Here is a 14393-nt window from a genome sequence, read left to right as displayed (position 1 = left end):
AAATTTGACCTATGTTGAACAGATGCATACAACAGGGTTGGGGCGCACTGACACTGATAACCCAACAGAAAGGAAAATTTAAATTTAAAAGTTGAAGCAGGGAGAGCGGCCTGTAAATTAGCTGAACAGTGTTTAATTTAATGGTGGTCTGTAGCCTATTGGGAAGAAAAATTGAGTTAATCTGCATATATTTTGACACCCATGCTTGATACAGGTGGAGGACAGACCAGCTGACTGAGGAGCAGGAGGAGGGGCAGACAGACAGCCCAGCTGGCTGAGGAGTTGCTCCAGTCCGACACACGGCCAAGTTGATCGGAGTGAACCTGCGACGCGAGCAGCTACTGCTGCTGAGTCCCCGGCAGAGACCAGCCTCTAGTCTGTATGGGAGTTTAGCTAGCTGAGCTAACTAGCTGACTTTGTCGCTGTTACATGAACGACACACGGTGCTAGTTGCAGTTCTGCGCGGCAGAATTGAATGAGAGTACTACATCTAACTTAATTGTTCAAGTTGCAATTTAAAATGTCTATATTGCCGTTCACTCCTCCAATCGTGAAGAGGCTTCTTGGTTGGAAGAAGGGAGAGCAGAACGGGCAAGAGGAGAAATGGTGCGAAAAGGCTGTCAAAAGTCTTGTGAAGAAGTTGAAAAAGACGGGACAGTTGGACGAGTTGGAAAAAGCCATCACAACACAGAATGCCAACACGAAATGCATAACCATACCCAGGTAAGGACAGACACAGAGCTAACCAGCTGCCTCGTAGTTAGCTAAAGCTGGCAAGCTAGGGTTGATGACAGCTAACGTTAGCCAAGTAGCGTGCTAGTTAGCTTGAGCCAACATAAGAAGCCTAACATTAGTGCTTTGTTAGTTAAGCAGTTTTCTTTTTCTTTTTTAAAGTTAGCTCGTTAACGTTAACTTTGATAGGCTTGTTACCTAATTCGTTGACGAGGAGATAAAAAAGTTTGATGTTATGAAGTGGGTTTTTTATTGCACTGATAGTTAGCTTTAGCTGCAGTAGTAAAAACAGTAGAGCTAATATTAACGTTAGCTCCTCAGTGCAAACTTAAACTGGGTTTCATCTGAAATATTTAATCATTTACATTTTATCAGTCTGAAACACTGAGACACGGTACACTGTCTCAGTCTATGGGTCATCTAGTTATGCTAGGTAAGGTTAACTACAACTTAATCTCGTTATACAACCCTGTGTTGTAAAATTATAAATACATCCTACCTTGGACTGTAAGAAGACGTGGTGCGCCCCTGAACGTCAAGCCACACATTTAAGTGTGTTAATGTCATAGTACAGTATTTGTTTGCACAACCGGTATGCGCGGTAGATCAACGATAACCTATGCGCACATTGGACACATCATAGTTGAGTAGACCGTAGTAGTTAGTGTTTCTCGAATTCTTAAGAGACTTTAAAAAGATCTGGTACATGTTGTGCTACATAAACAAGTATGTCCACAGTTCACACGTGTGAGCACTAGGAGAAGGGGTTTGGCAAAACAGAACTCTGACTCACAGCGGATGTTTAGACTGGAGTGTGTGTGTGCTCTGGGAAAGTTGGAATAAGGGCTCGGTCCGGGATTCCCCATATGGGATAGACCTCTGCCCAACACCAGCAGCTCACAGTTTACTGACATTCGAGGTAGATTTTTGGGGGTGTGATGCAGGACTGTGCATAGTTGTATTCTCAGTGGTCTGAATGAGTCAACAAATGTTGATATAACGTTTTCACTTGTTTGGATGTTGAACCAAAATATTGTGCAATTTAATTAGTTGACTTGATGGACGCTGTATCCAGTCAGTAACACTGTAAATGAGACGGTGTTAGCCTTGAATCCTTATTTTTTATGTGAAAAAGTAACCTTTAATAAAATGAAAGATTTCTGATATAAACTACAATAACTCAGTCAGGAAGACATAAACAGACATAACAAGATGGAGTAGACTGTAATATATTGCATAATTTCTTCAATATGGCAAAATTGCTCTTTTTATATTTTTGTCTCTCTACCCTTTTATTCCTACATAAAGTAAATAAGGCAGGTACACATCTTGGCCCTGCTGGCAGTAGGCAGTGTAGAAGGAGCTAGAATACACCACTGACTTTTTTCATTGTTAAGCAGCCGTCAGAGTTTTTTTCCAAAGAATTTTCCATGAAGTAGCTTGTAGGCCTAATCGCTAATGGGAGTCCCCCATCAGGATGTGTTTAGAAGTCAGAGCAAGGGTGTTAACCTATATTAAAATCTTTCTCTCCGTTCTTGGGAATGCGCTCTGGGCTCAAGGGAGGGCGTGGGCCACTGTTTGGATTGTGGTTCAGTCTCTGTGAGTCCAGAGACGGTAGGTTTACAGAGTAACAGCTGTCTTGATATCTATTGGAGACGCAAAGATTCAGTGATTCTGTATTAAAGAAGGCCTGTTTCTATCCCCTCCTGTAATGTGGCTCAGGGAGAAAGTGCTTGTCAGCATTTAAAGGGGTTAAGTGCAGCCCTGAGGTGCTTGCATGTAGAATAGATTATTATGTACTTAAACATCTATGTTGTGTTAACTGAGAGCAGATGCATTTTCTTTGTGTCATTATACCAGTAAACTTCATGTTTTTGACTTGTTTGGTGAAAATGCAAACAAAATGTTTTTACACAGAATTTAATGAAGCATTTAGCTTGGATCTTCCACAACTGCCCATCTGTAGTGTAGTGGATTATTTACTGACTTAGAATTGTAGTGATTTGGGCTGGGCAATTAAACAATAACGGAAATTATCGCAATATAATTTTCCTCAATAAAAATATAATAAATGTTTGATAGCGTTGAGGAAAAAAGGACTGAAAAAGATTTTACTTAATTTTACTCATACATATTTGTTGAAAAAAGGTGTTGGTGATGCAGCAGTGGATAAGACACATGCCTTTGGTGTGAGAGACCTGGGTTCGAATCCACTGGACTGGATCCACTAGACAACAATGTGTCCCTGAGCAAGACACTTAACCCCTAGTTGCACCAGAGGCGTGCGACCTCTGACATGTATAGCAATTTTAAGTCGCTTTGAATAAAAGCGTCAACTAAATGAATAAATGTAAATGCGAAAAGATTTTATCACAATTGTTTTGAATGTTTTACCTCAGATTTATGAATGATCCACTGTTTGGCAAGTGTTTGTCATGTTCTGCCCATAAAGAATACTTTAAAATCACAATTAACCTTCTGGTTTATTCAACTTTTACTCGAGGGCAAAAATCAGCATTTAAACTTCAAATATATAATTATTTGACATTTATCGTGATAATTATCAATATCAAATGGTATGACATTATTTATCATGATAACATTTTTGACTATATCATGCAGCCCTAGTAGTGAGGGACAAAAGTGATGTGATTTTTCGTTCAAATGAACAGAAATGGTAAAACTGTTGGTTTGGGGGAGGCCATTTTTGCCCATTGGACAGTTTAGAGGTGACAGGAAATGAAGGGAGGGAGAAAAATTTAGATAATTTGCAGTAGCGTTTTCTGGCTAGAATTGAAGCCCAGACATTGCCATTTTAGTGTGTGGTATGCATCTTAACTGCTAGGCTACTGCTGGGCAGTACACACTTGTTTATCGTGTAACATCTTTTAAAGTGCTAGTTGATGTTGGCTTTCTCCGCCTCACTATAAGACACTCACTTTTGAGATGCCTGTGAATCCCTGGCTGGCTGCTGTACAGTTGTTGTTTCTGCTGGTGGATAAGAGGGTTGCCTCAGTCCAGCTGGGTGTCAGAGTGGTCGTCATGTCAGAGTGGCAAATCAGCGAGACAGGACATAGCCCAGGCCAGTCTCAGCATGGGAATGCTGACCTCAGCTGACCCAACACATACACCCTCCATGCAGGAGGAAGTGCTGGAGGATGAGCCTGAACCCATCTCTTCTGCGGTCATCACTGATGTAGTCTGAAAGCTAGAATTGAATAGCAGGCAGAGATGGTGGTTTTCTGTGGTTTGTGTTTGGAAGACTGTTTAGGTATCGCACTGCTCAAACATCACTGGAACTGCATGTCTGTCTTGGTTCCACTTAACTTCTTCGCTTGCCTGAGGTAGATATGTCGTTTTTTAAAATTCTGGTAAAAATTATGTCAAAGTTTTTCATTTAAATTGGAGTATGTTAAAAGTTAAGAGGCTATCCATTGCTTGATTTGACTGTTGATTTCAATGCACAGAACTGTGGTGGCAAATATATCATGTTATTTCATGAAGCACTACCCAGAGCCATCAGACTGAAAAGCAGCACATAGACAGCAAGACAAACCACACTGATGGGCCAGCCTTTATGTCTTAACAACATCTGACCAGGCAAATGACATACAATTATTGTATTTTATCTAAAATGATATATATTTTTGAGTTTTAAACCTGTGATTTAGAAGATTCTGTTTCATTGGGCATTGGGCCAGTTCTTTATCCTCCTACCTTGTAGATCATGAAATGATAGTGGAGAATTTGTTGTTGCAGGTGTATAGCAGGTGTTTCATGTCTTGTCAAGTCATGAATAAGTAATGGCTTATTGTAATGGTAAAGATTTACACTTTATTTGATTCAGTCTACAAATCTGTGTCCTATTTAGATCTATGTATCACAGCTGTGACAAGGACACTGGACATTTCCTCTTCCTGCTTTCTATCATGCCAAAGTAACATGACATTTAAACTAGTTGAAATGTATATGATTATTAGAAATGTAATATAGTATATATTCTAAATATAATATTTGGCTTTGATACTGTAAGTTTCTTTGATGGTCACCTTAAAAACTAGCACCAAGCTCGCTTTAACTTGTTTGTCTTAAACCACAATTCCTCTCTGACATACTTCACAGGAGGCCAAGCCATGGTAAAGAATGAAAACCATGTTTCTTGTCTGACAGCTCAACAATGACCTGAACTGTTGTTGAGTTCAGCTGGCAAAAAGCCATCACCACACTAGACTGTGTGAGGGGAGAGATCGAGGATCTGTTACGGTCCTTCCTTTTACTCTTGTATTCATTTGAGTTTCATGGCAATTCATCTGATAGTTCTCAGCTATAAAAACAAAAACTGTTGACATGAGGCTTCATCACTTTTTGTTCATAGGTCAAACAGCTCTCTTTCTATACAGTCAATGGGGGTTTTTTTGCAGCTACTTCATAGTTAATTAAAAACACCTTTTGGCCTTATTTGATTTATAGTAGCCACCTTTTGCATTTAAACATTACTAACACCAATTTATGTAGCCTTTTAAATAGCCTTTTTTGTATTCCGAAAATATTATTTGGCACTGAGTTTCTGCATCTTATCGTTTTCCCTGACTACTTGTTTCCCACACCTGTGCTGCCATGTGGGAAGGACTAAGAGAGGGCATAAAATGCATTATTTCATACTTAAGTCATTTTAATACAGTAAACGAAGAAGCATTTGCGTAAGCAGTATTGGAGAAAAATATATTTTGACCTGCTCCGTCGTCAGTCAAATGCTTTAGTGTTCTACCCTCAGGTAATGTTGAACTTTTCGGAGCTAGGCAATATATTAAAGGTTCAACCATATAATACAAAAGCATGATTTCAATAATAGCCAGAGTACTGAGCAAATCAACGCTCATTTGCATGTACCACTACAGTCTTTTTGGTGATGTCTTTCAGATCTTTAGATGGCCGTCTCCAGGTCTCGCACAGAAAAGGTCTTCCTCATGTGATCTACTGTCGCTTGTGGCGCTGGCCAGACCTGCAGTCCCACCATGAGCTGAGGGCTGTCGAACACTGTGAATTTGCCTTCCACACCAAGAAGGATGAAGTCTGCGTCAACCCCTACCACTACCAGAGGGTGGAGACACCAAGTGAGTGCAGTTAATTGCTACATGATCCAAATTACTGTATTTAAGATAATGCTTTGCCACACAATATAGAGAACAGAACTGAATGGATCTGCCTGTCTCCAGTTTTGCCTCCTGTCCTAGTACCACGACACACAGATATCCCTGCAGAGTTCCCTATGTTGGATGACTACAGCCCATCAATCCCTGAGAACACCAACTTCCCCGCAGGCATTGAGCCCCAGAGTAACTATATTCCTGGTGAGGAAACAGTAATTATTTCTGAACACAGAACTTAAAAGTCTGTAAATTATTTTTCTCATGTTAGATTATTTTGTGTGTGCTCAATTTGGAGATGACTGTCCAAATGTGGTTGTGTCTCTGAAGTACTATTAATTGTAGGGGCATTTAAAACTAAAGAGAACTTAACTGTAAGCAGGTAAACCTGTCTTGGTAAATGCTGGTTAAAACTTATATTTTTGCCTCTAATGTTTAATATAAGAACAAAAAAAGCCATAAAGCATTCATTAAGTCAAGTTGTTTAAGAAACTGAAAACATGTCAAACCTTTGGTATGCTAAGATCAGGGGCCTGTACCACGAAGCGAGTTCAACATACCCAGGATATCTTTTTGTTATCTGGCTTCACTAACCCTAACAATTATGATCGGGATAAGCGGTACCACGAAGCTGGTTATCAACTCGGTAACTCAACCCAGGGTTTCCCAATCCAGCTGTGAACGCGTTCACATAAAATAGGCGGTGTTAGCAGCAGAACTGTACAATACAGAAATACGACATGGTCTAAGTAGCACAGCTGCAGCTGACACATGCAGGGAGACAGAAACTCGTCGACAGTGTGAAAGCCTAAATGAACAAGCGTAGCCTAGTCTAAAATTGGCAATGCGTTGGTTTAATGCATTCTTACGAGCTGTATGAAAATATCAGCCTTGTTCTTTCAGCTGGTCTGTGTGTCGGCGTTTCCATATTAAAAAAACACTGAATAAGTGGTTGTTCCACACACTTCACTTTTAAGACCTTGTCACTTCAAAAATGAGATTAATTTATTTAACACACTCAAACTTCGTAAAGCAATGAAACAAAAAATCCATTCATGCCATAAAATGTGCTCAAATAGTGGTTGAAAGACTAAATCTCAGCATTTAGGCTACTGAAAACTCACCTCATTACCTGCGCCCACTAACCTAAAATAGATAGCCTACGTTCATATTAAAATTTATTTCAATATCTCTACCAAACTGCCACCAAAAGAAAAATGAAACCCATTTATTTTAACGGCTGTGACAGGCTGTGTGAAACGGACTGGGGAACAAATAAAAAACATGTCAAAGCAGTAAGTACTTACTGCTTACTGTAAAAACCTGTACAATAGCATAAGGCTTTCAATCAGTCTCTGTAGGATGATATCGCTATAGCCTACAAACATTTCTCCACATCACTGTAGCAAACATAAAGCAGCCTATAAAACAGTCTGGGATTTCCTACAGATGGTGATGTCATTTTCAAAGAGAGCTGATTGGTCAGTAGGCGGGGTTTTCATAGAGTTCATCTCTTATGTGGAACATAAACTGCTCCGGAGCAGGTTAGCCATTCAGTATAAGTTACAATGGCGATCTGTCCCATTAAGAAGTGAACCACCGTCGTGGTACTGAAAACCCAGGGTTAACCCCGAAGTTGCCTCGATAAGCTCAAATCCTGCCTCGTGGTACAGGCCCCAGGAGTGTGTGATTAATCCTTGCTTGTGTTTGTATTTTACAGAAACTCCCCCACCGGGGTATCTGAGTGAGGATGGTGAGACAAATGATCACCAGCTCAACCACAGCATGGACACAAGTGAGTCATATGAAAGTACACACATGTCAAGCTGACACTGTTTTAAGTGTGCCTTATCAGTATCATGAACCAGTATTACTGTTCTATTTCAGGTTCGCCCAGTCTGTCGCCCAATCCTGTGTCACCCACAAACAGTAATCTTGGTAAGGAAAACCAAAGGGGTCATCTTTACTTACAGAGCATATCATTCATTATGTTGAGAAGGGGTATGTTTCACAAAGCTGGGCTAGGTGTTTTTAAATCCTCACAAACTGAGGTTTGTGCTGTCAAATCATAAACACAATCAAACTACACATATAAAGAATAGAGGTCCACCCCATGTAACACAGTAGTATTTAATCTTCCTAGCACACATATTATAGGCTACAGAGCCTAGCAATCACAAAGCACATTAGATGGCTAAACCACAGAAGCCTAAATTGTCACTGTCATTAGCTACAGTTAAATACCAGTGTATTCATTAAAAAAATCAAAGAAAGATCTACATCAGAGGTGTCTAGTTATACTGTGCTGTTACTGGAAATGAATGGACACCTGTCAGTGAGAATTGTGCATTCTCAGTGGCCATGGCATAAATTACGATTAATGCTGACTGCATCCTGGTGGCTCAGCTGGCTAAGGCACATACTGCATACCATGCATGCTGTAGATGTAACAGTAAGAGCGTACATGCTTTTAATCTGAACCATCTTGCAACAATGGACCCATCCCCACTTGGCTGTACCTGATGTCCCACAGTCAGAACAAGTTAAAATTACTTGCATCTTAGCGAAAGTGCTGTTCATATGAAGTCCACAGACTATCAGTTTAGAAACAGATGAGAGTCATACAGGAGCAGTTGAATACATCTGGGAGGCTTGGCCTCAGGGCAGTAACACAATAAGTATAGTATGAATTGAGTCTTTGTCTATGGTCTGTTCTCCCCTGTGGAAGGTGGTTATATGTGGTAAGACATATTTTTTTACAGCAGTGTTGCTTCTTCACAATCAAATGGTTGTTCAACTACAGAGCAGTTTACCTTTACCTTTTTACTCTTTTCTATGGACCTAACTGGAGCTTGTATTTCGGTCCATCTAACCCCCACCCTCTGCTCACACAGACTTACAGCCTGTGACATACTGCGAGTCTGCCTTCTGGTGCTCCATCTCCTACTATGAGCTCAACCAACGTGTAGGAGAGACTTTCCATGCCTCCCAGCCCTCCCTCACAGTAGATGGCTTCACAGACCCCTCCAACTCTGAACGCTTCTGCCTCGGCTTGCTGTCCAACGTCAACCGCAACTCAGCAGTAGAGCTCACACGCAGACACATAGGTACTCATTTTATTTTACAGGGACCACATAAGTTCTGATTTAATTTGTCTTTTATATTTGCCCTTGACATAATCAGCAGGTAGCTGTGCGCTGAGCAACAAACCCCTCTCTTCCCTTTTCAGGACGGGGCGTGAGATTGTACTACATTGGGGGAGAGGTGTTTGCAGAATGTCTCAGTGACAGCGCCATCTTTGTCCAGAGTCCCAACTGCAACCAGCGCTATGGCTGGCATCCTGCCACTGTCTGCAAAATACCTCCAGGTTAGCAACAGGATACACAAAATGACCAGAGCATAACTACATTTTTATTGACATTGTAATCTTGTTGTTCTTTGTGCTAATGAGCCTAATAATACATATTTTTTTGCAGGCTGCAACCTAAAGATCTTCAACAACCAGGAGTTTGCTGCTTTGCTCGCCCAGTCAGTCAACCAGGGCTTTGAGGCTGTCTACCAACTCACCAGGATGTGTACCATCCGCATGAGTTTTGTCAAGGGTTGGGGAGCTGAGTACAGGTAAATAAGGACATTTCAAACAAATAAAGATGCTTAATACAATTATATGAATGCACTATATTTGTTTCTGAGATTTACACATTATTGGCTGAATGTGTTTATCTGTAACAGTTTTAGGCTTAAAGTTGGCGAAGGCATTAAATAAATATAATATGCTGTTTGCTAATGATGCCATATTAGTGATTAAAATCTTTTCTAGTGATATCATTTCCAGTATAAAAAACGACATTTCACAGTTCAGTTAGCATTATTTTTTATTTTTACAATTTAGTACTTGAGATTCCGCCAAAGACGTGAACATACATAATTTGACTGGCCGATTCTAGAGAGGCCAAAAGACTCAAAGTAAGATTTAATTGACTCAACAAGTGACTACAGACTCCGCCACATTGCTTTTTTTCCCCTTTTTCTCCCATACAATACTGTGTACTTGCATAAACACAGAGTGGATGTTTAGGGAGGCTGCCAGGTCTGAGTAATCCCCATAGCGTGGGAGGGGGACAGAGAATTTAAGGGGTTCTGAAGTGGGCCCTCTGTGAATCTGCCCTTCTCAGCTCAGGGCTCCTCTCTTGGTAGAAGACGTCATTCTGCAAACACAACAGCACATAAAGCCATTTACAGCATAGACCAGATACGTAGTGTACCTTTCCTTCTCACAGCTACACCTTACCTTCTCACTACGTGTTTCTTGTTACTTGCATAAAAAGCCATCCATAGTTAAGTGTTCAATTAGCTGATCTTATTTCAGCTAATTGGTTTTAAGGGTTTGTCACTTGTTTTCCTTGCGTCTGTTGCCCATGTAGGACGTACATGTTTCATTAAGCTATGTGCACCAAACATAAGAAGAAAAGGTGCAAGAGAGCCTTGAGGTAATTTCATTTTGGAGGTGTAAAAATTAAGGGGTGTTGGTCAGACGGTAGCACACTTGGAAAAGAAAAAGGGGGTGATGGGGGAGGGTGCTGCTGTGAATTGGCAAGAGAGGGTTGAGTAACAGAGGAAGAATGCAGCAGGCATGCAGTGGTGAAGGGGACATGGAGTGGGAGCTGAACACATTTCAGACACCCTTTGCAAAGGGGATTCCCACTGAACTATGAGTGGTGCGTGTTATATTTCTGGCACCAAACACCCTGGAGAAAAACATCTCTGATAAATACTTGAATGACTTCAGAACGAGCCTGTAGAGTTGGCTTTAGCATTGGTGCTAATTCAAGTAAGACAAGAAATACTGAGTAGACTGTATCTTTGCATTGACTATAATCGTTACATCAACATTACGTGTCTCATTTTGATTTTAAAAGTATGTTACTATGATGTAGTACAAAAAGCTAGCAGTAATGACAAACTATGTTGCCTCTCCTTCTCTGTACCCTGCAGACGTCAGACAGTGACCAGCACCCCCTGCTGGATAGAACTGCATCTCAATGGCCCTTTGCAGTGGCTGGACAAGGTCCTTACACAGATGGGTTCTCCCAGCATCCACTGCTCCAGTGTGTCCTAGGAGCAGCACATTCTTCCCAGAAATCCTCCTTCCCATTCAAACATTGACAAACCACATAGGAAAACTCAAGTATCTCTCCGTGATAATATGGAGAGACGCCACTGATCAAATCACTCTCCTCTCTCGCTGACATTTCACCTCACCACATCTATAACACTTTCATTAGTACCATTTAGTGTCTCCATTTGATGATTTGTTTTCATGTGTTCAACAGGCAGCCACTGGGTATTTGCAATAGGTTTCAATAGACTAACCACATTTTCTTCATAATTCATTCAGACAACATGTCTGTGCTCAGTGTTGTAATTTTTTTAGATATATAAAAAGGAGATTGAAATGTTTGTTTCCCAAGTTTCAGCTTTGTCTCCTTTTACATGTTTCAGAACATTTTTGATTCTATGAATTAGCTAAAATTATGAATATGCTACCATCACTGGTGTTTCAGTGCACCAGCACCACTCTTTGTAATCACTGAATTGGGTGGCTTATCAGTTGAATCATAAATTAACATGAAAATTGTAATTGAGTAGTGATTAAATAGAATATATTTAATTCATATTTTAAGTACAAGGTACTTTGCCCCTATTCATTTTTGTTAATGAAAATCAATGTAAATTATCTGATCATGTAATTGGTATTATCTATTTTAAACCAAATATAGACATTAGCACCATTGTTTCTTGAAAAGAACCCTTGTATGAAAACTATTTTGCTCAGTGAAAAGAGACATTTTATAAGTTATTTTTGCATACTGTCTTGCATGGGAATATATTTTTTTTATTGCCTCAGTATGATTGTACATAAATATTTATAGCTTGTGATTTCTTGTCATGCATTGCTTGAAATGGTGGACCTGACTGACCTCTGGCATGAGTCAATTCACAAAAAGACTTTGCTTTAATGACCCAAAACGTGGGCTGCTTAAATGTAAGACTTTCTAACCTGGGTTAACCCAGTACCTAATTGTGACACATTAGGATTACTGTACCAGCTTACAGTTATTTCCTAATGAGGACATAGAGCATGACATAAAGTATGAGTGATCATCGTGGACTGGTAGAATTTAGCCACCGTGTGACTTCAGTGTGAACGGTACGCGCTAGCAGGAACCTGTGCTTCATCCATCGATGGCATGTAGAGAAAACAAATGCAGGTCTTTTTGCACATTACCAACCGTTAGCCAATAGTATACTATGCTCCTTGTGGGAAAATTACGCACTTCCAATTTACTGTGTTGATCATTGTAAAGCTTTAGTTCTAGTGGTAATTTGCTTGTCCAGTAAATACTGTATATTACATGCACATTGGTACAATATCAAGCATGTCTAATATGCTCACGGTCATTGTCTATGAAGCCAATGTGTTTATCCTGCACATACTTGCAGTACATAAGACTGAGTCACCATGTAATGTATTTACACCGTTACATGGTGCTATGCTTAAATACTGTGTACTACAGTGTTAGGTAGTTGGTAGATCTGTACTGCCTTGATATTCTTAGTTGGTAGTTTTCTGTTTAAGTCTTATGTACATGTTTTTTCATGTCACTTAATATTTGTTCTCAAATGACCACTGTTTTGTTATCTGTGAAAATTTAATAAATTGCAACTGAGAGTAAAAATATTCTGTCAATGCTTTTTCAAAAACAATCATGGCTTGTTAATGTGACTAGAAAAATGAGAACTCACACTAAAGAGCAGAAAAAGTAAAATGACAAGTCTTTATGTTGATTCAACAGAATGTGCATTAAATGTCTTACAAGGATAAGGCACATTATGACAACTGTAACTAAAAGAACAGACATAAACCAAAACCCACATAATTTAATTTAGTTTTAACACCTGCAACACCATTATGTCTTGAGGTTCACTCAGGGCTTAGAGCAAAGAGAGGGGCCCAGGGGAGAAAACTGAGGGTCAGGGCCATCTGTTGCCTCTCTTCTCTCCCTAATCAAGACATACAACTGCTTTTCACTATAGACCAGTATTGCAATCGTTTCATTTTAAGAATCAAAAGTTTCTAAACATGACTATGCCTACAGTACAATCTGTAAGCATCTCCGCTTTCCAGGTGCCACATGCAAGTCAAAGGGCACTGGATCTTGTGGGAGCCCCAGGAAAGGAGGAGGATCAGGAGTAAAAAGACTAAGTCACAGGTAGCTACTTTTAGCTTTCCTCACCCGATGATAACCCGTCTATCTCATCTTCATCGCCACCGATGGCCATCCAAAATGCTTTTGCTACCTGCAAAGTAGATTTAGTGTAAATACATGATAATAAATTTTACATAAACACGTTTAGCTACACAATTTATTGGGCCAACTGAGAATTCCAACTGAATCAGCTAATGAAACATGCTACCACGGCAACAATTAAATTTGGACAAAAACTAAAATGTCATATCATTTCTTTAGGCATGGACTGACTAGTTTAGGAATGGTATATAGTTGTGAAGATACTATTACCAGTATGTGATACACTGTTCAAAACATGGCCATGGTAAATGATAAATCTTTTATGTAACAGGAATACACAGATTATAAACAGGTCGCAGTCATGTTATCTTGTAACCAGGTTCGTGCAGTTGCTTACCTTTTCTGCATGAGCCTTTCTCTGCTCATGAGGTAGTGACGAAGCTTTGTCTGCAGATGAAAATCACAGAAAACCAAATTATCAGCTGTACATACAGTGGGTACGGAAAGTATTCAGACCCCTTTAAATTTTTCACTCTTTGTTTCATTGCAGCCATTTTCCAAAAATCAAAAAAGTTCATTTTATTTCTCAGTAATGTACACTCAGCACCCCATCTTGACAGAAAAAAACAGAAATGTAGAAATTTTTGCAAATTTATTAAAAAAGAAAAACTGAAATATCACATGGTCATAAGTATTCAGACCCTTTGCCGTGACACTCATATTTAACTCAGGTGCTGTCTATTTCTTCTGATCATCCTTGAGATGGTTCTACACCTTCATTTGAGTCCAGCTGTGTTTGATTATACTGATTGGACTTGATTAGGAAAGCCACACACCTGTCTATATAAGACCTTACAGCTCACAGTGCATGTCAGAGCAAATGAGAATCATGAGGTCAAAGGAACTGCCTGAAGAGTTCAGAGACAGAATTGTGGCAAGGCACAGATCTGGCCAAGGTTACACAAAAATTTCTGCTGCACTTAAGGTTCCTAAGAGCACAGTGGCCTCCATAATCCTCAAATGGAAGACGTTTGGGACGACCAGAACCCTTCCTCGAGCTGGCCGTCCGGCCAAACTGAGCTATCGGGGGAGAAGAGCCTTGGTGAGAGAGGTAAAGAAGAACCCAGAGGTCACTGTGGCTGAGCTCCAGAGATGCAGTCGGGAGATGGGAGAAAGTTGTAGTAAGTCAACCATCACTGCA

The 14393-nt window shown here is 40.1% G+C and overlaps 2 protein-coding genes across 3 annotated transcripts in view; one reads left to right on the top strand and one right to left on the bottom strand.

The window, feature by feature from the left end:
- The first annotated feature begins 248 nt into the window (after positions 1 to 248).
- smad3b (SMAD family member 3b) lies at positions 249 to 12619 on the top strand. The gene is made up of 9 exons (XM_046036668.1): positions 249 to 723; positions 5653 to 5846; positions 5949 to 6083; positions 7600 to 7674; positions 7767 to 7817; positions 8774 to 8986; positions 9109 to 9246; positions 9356 to 9500; positions 10875 to 12619. The coding sequence occupies exons 1-9, from the start codon at positions 521 to 523 to the stop codon at positions 10996 to 10998; spliced, it is 1278 nt and encodes a 425-aa protein (XP_045892624.1). The 5' UTR covers positions 249 to 520; the 3' UTR covers positions 10999 to 12619.
- aagab (alpha and gamma adaptin binding protein) overlaps positions 9742 to 14393 on the bottom strand; it is a 7580-nt gene continuing 2928 nt past the window's right edge. Inside the window, exons 9-11 of one of the 2 annotated variants that reach the window (XM_046036670.1) lie at positions 13590 to 13639; positions 13178 to 13241; positions 9742 to 10087 (exon numbers count right to left, since the gene is read on the bottom strand). In XM_046036670.1, the coding sequence (XP_045892626.1) occupies positions 10083 to 10087; positions 13178 to 13241; positions 13590 to 13639 (119 nt within the window). In that variant the 3' untranslated portion in view covers positions 9742 to 10082. Of the gene's footprint in view, positions 10088 to 12704; positions 13242 to 13589; positions 13640 to 14393 lie in introns of those variants that run through there. The other variant, XM_046036669.1, reaches the window with a different exon arrangement.

This window comes from Micropterus dolomieu, linkage group LG22 (assembly GCF_021292245.1).
Source record: "Micropterus dolomieu isolate WLL.071019.BEF.003 ecotype Adirondacks linkage group LG22, ASM2129224v1, whole genome shotgun sequence".
Classification (NCBI taxonomy): Eukaryota; Metazoa; Chordata; class Actinopteri; order Centrarchiformes; family Centrarchidae; genus Micropterus; species Micropterus dolomieu.
Note: the sequence above shows the minus strand (reverse complement) of the source record. Positions and strands in the feature narration are given on the sequence as shown.

What these genes read in the sequence shown, in the direction of transcription:
- smad3b (XM_046036668.1), top strand. Translation starts at nt 521, where the DNA reads ATGTCTATATTGCCGTTCACTCCTCCAATCGTGAAGAGGCTTCTTGGT. An exon ending in CAACCACAGCATGGACACAA is followed by an intron (nt 7,675 to 7,766) that starts GTGAGTCATATG and finishes GTTCTATTTCAG; the next exon opens with GTTCGCCCAGTCTGTCGCCC. An exon ending in ACCCACAAACAGTAATCTTG is followed by an intron (nt 7,818 to 8,773) that starts GTAAGGAAAACC and finishes CTGCTCACACAG; the next exon opens with ACTTACAGCCTGTGACATAC.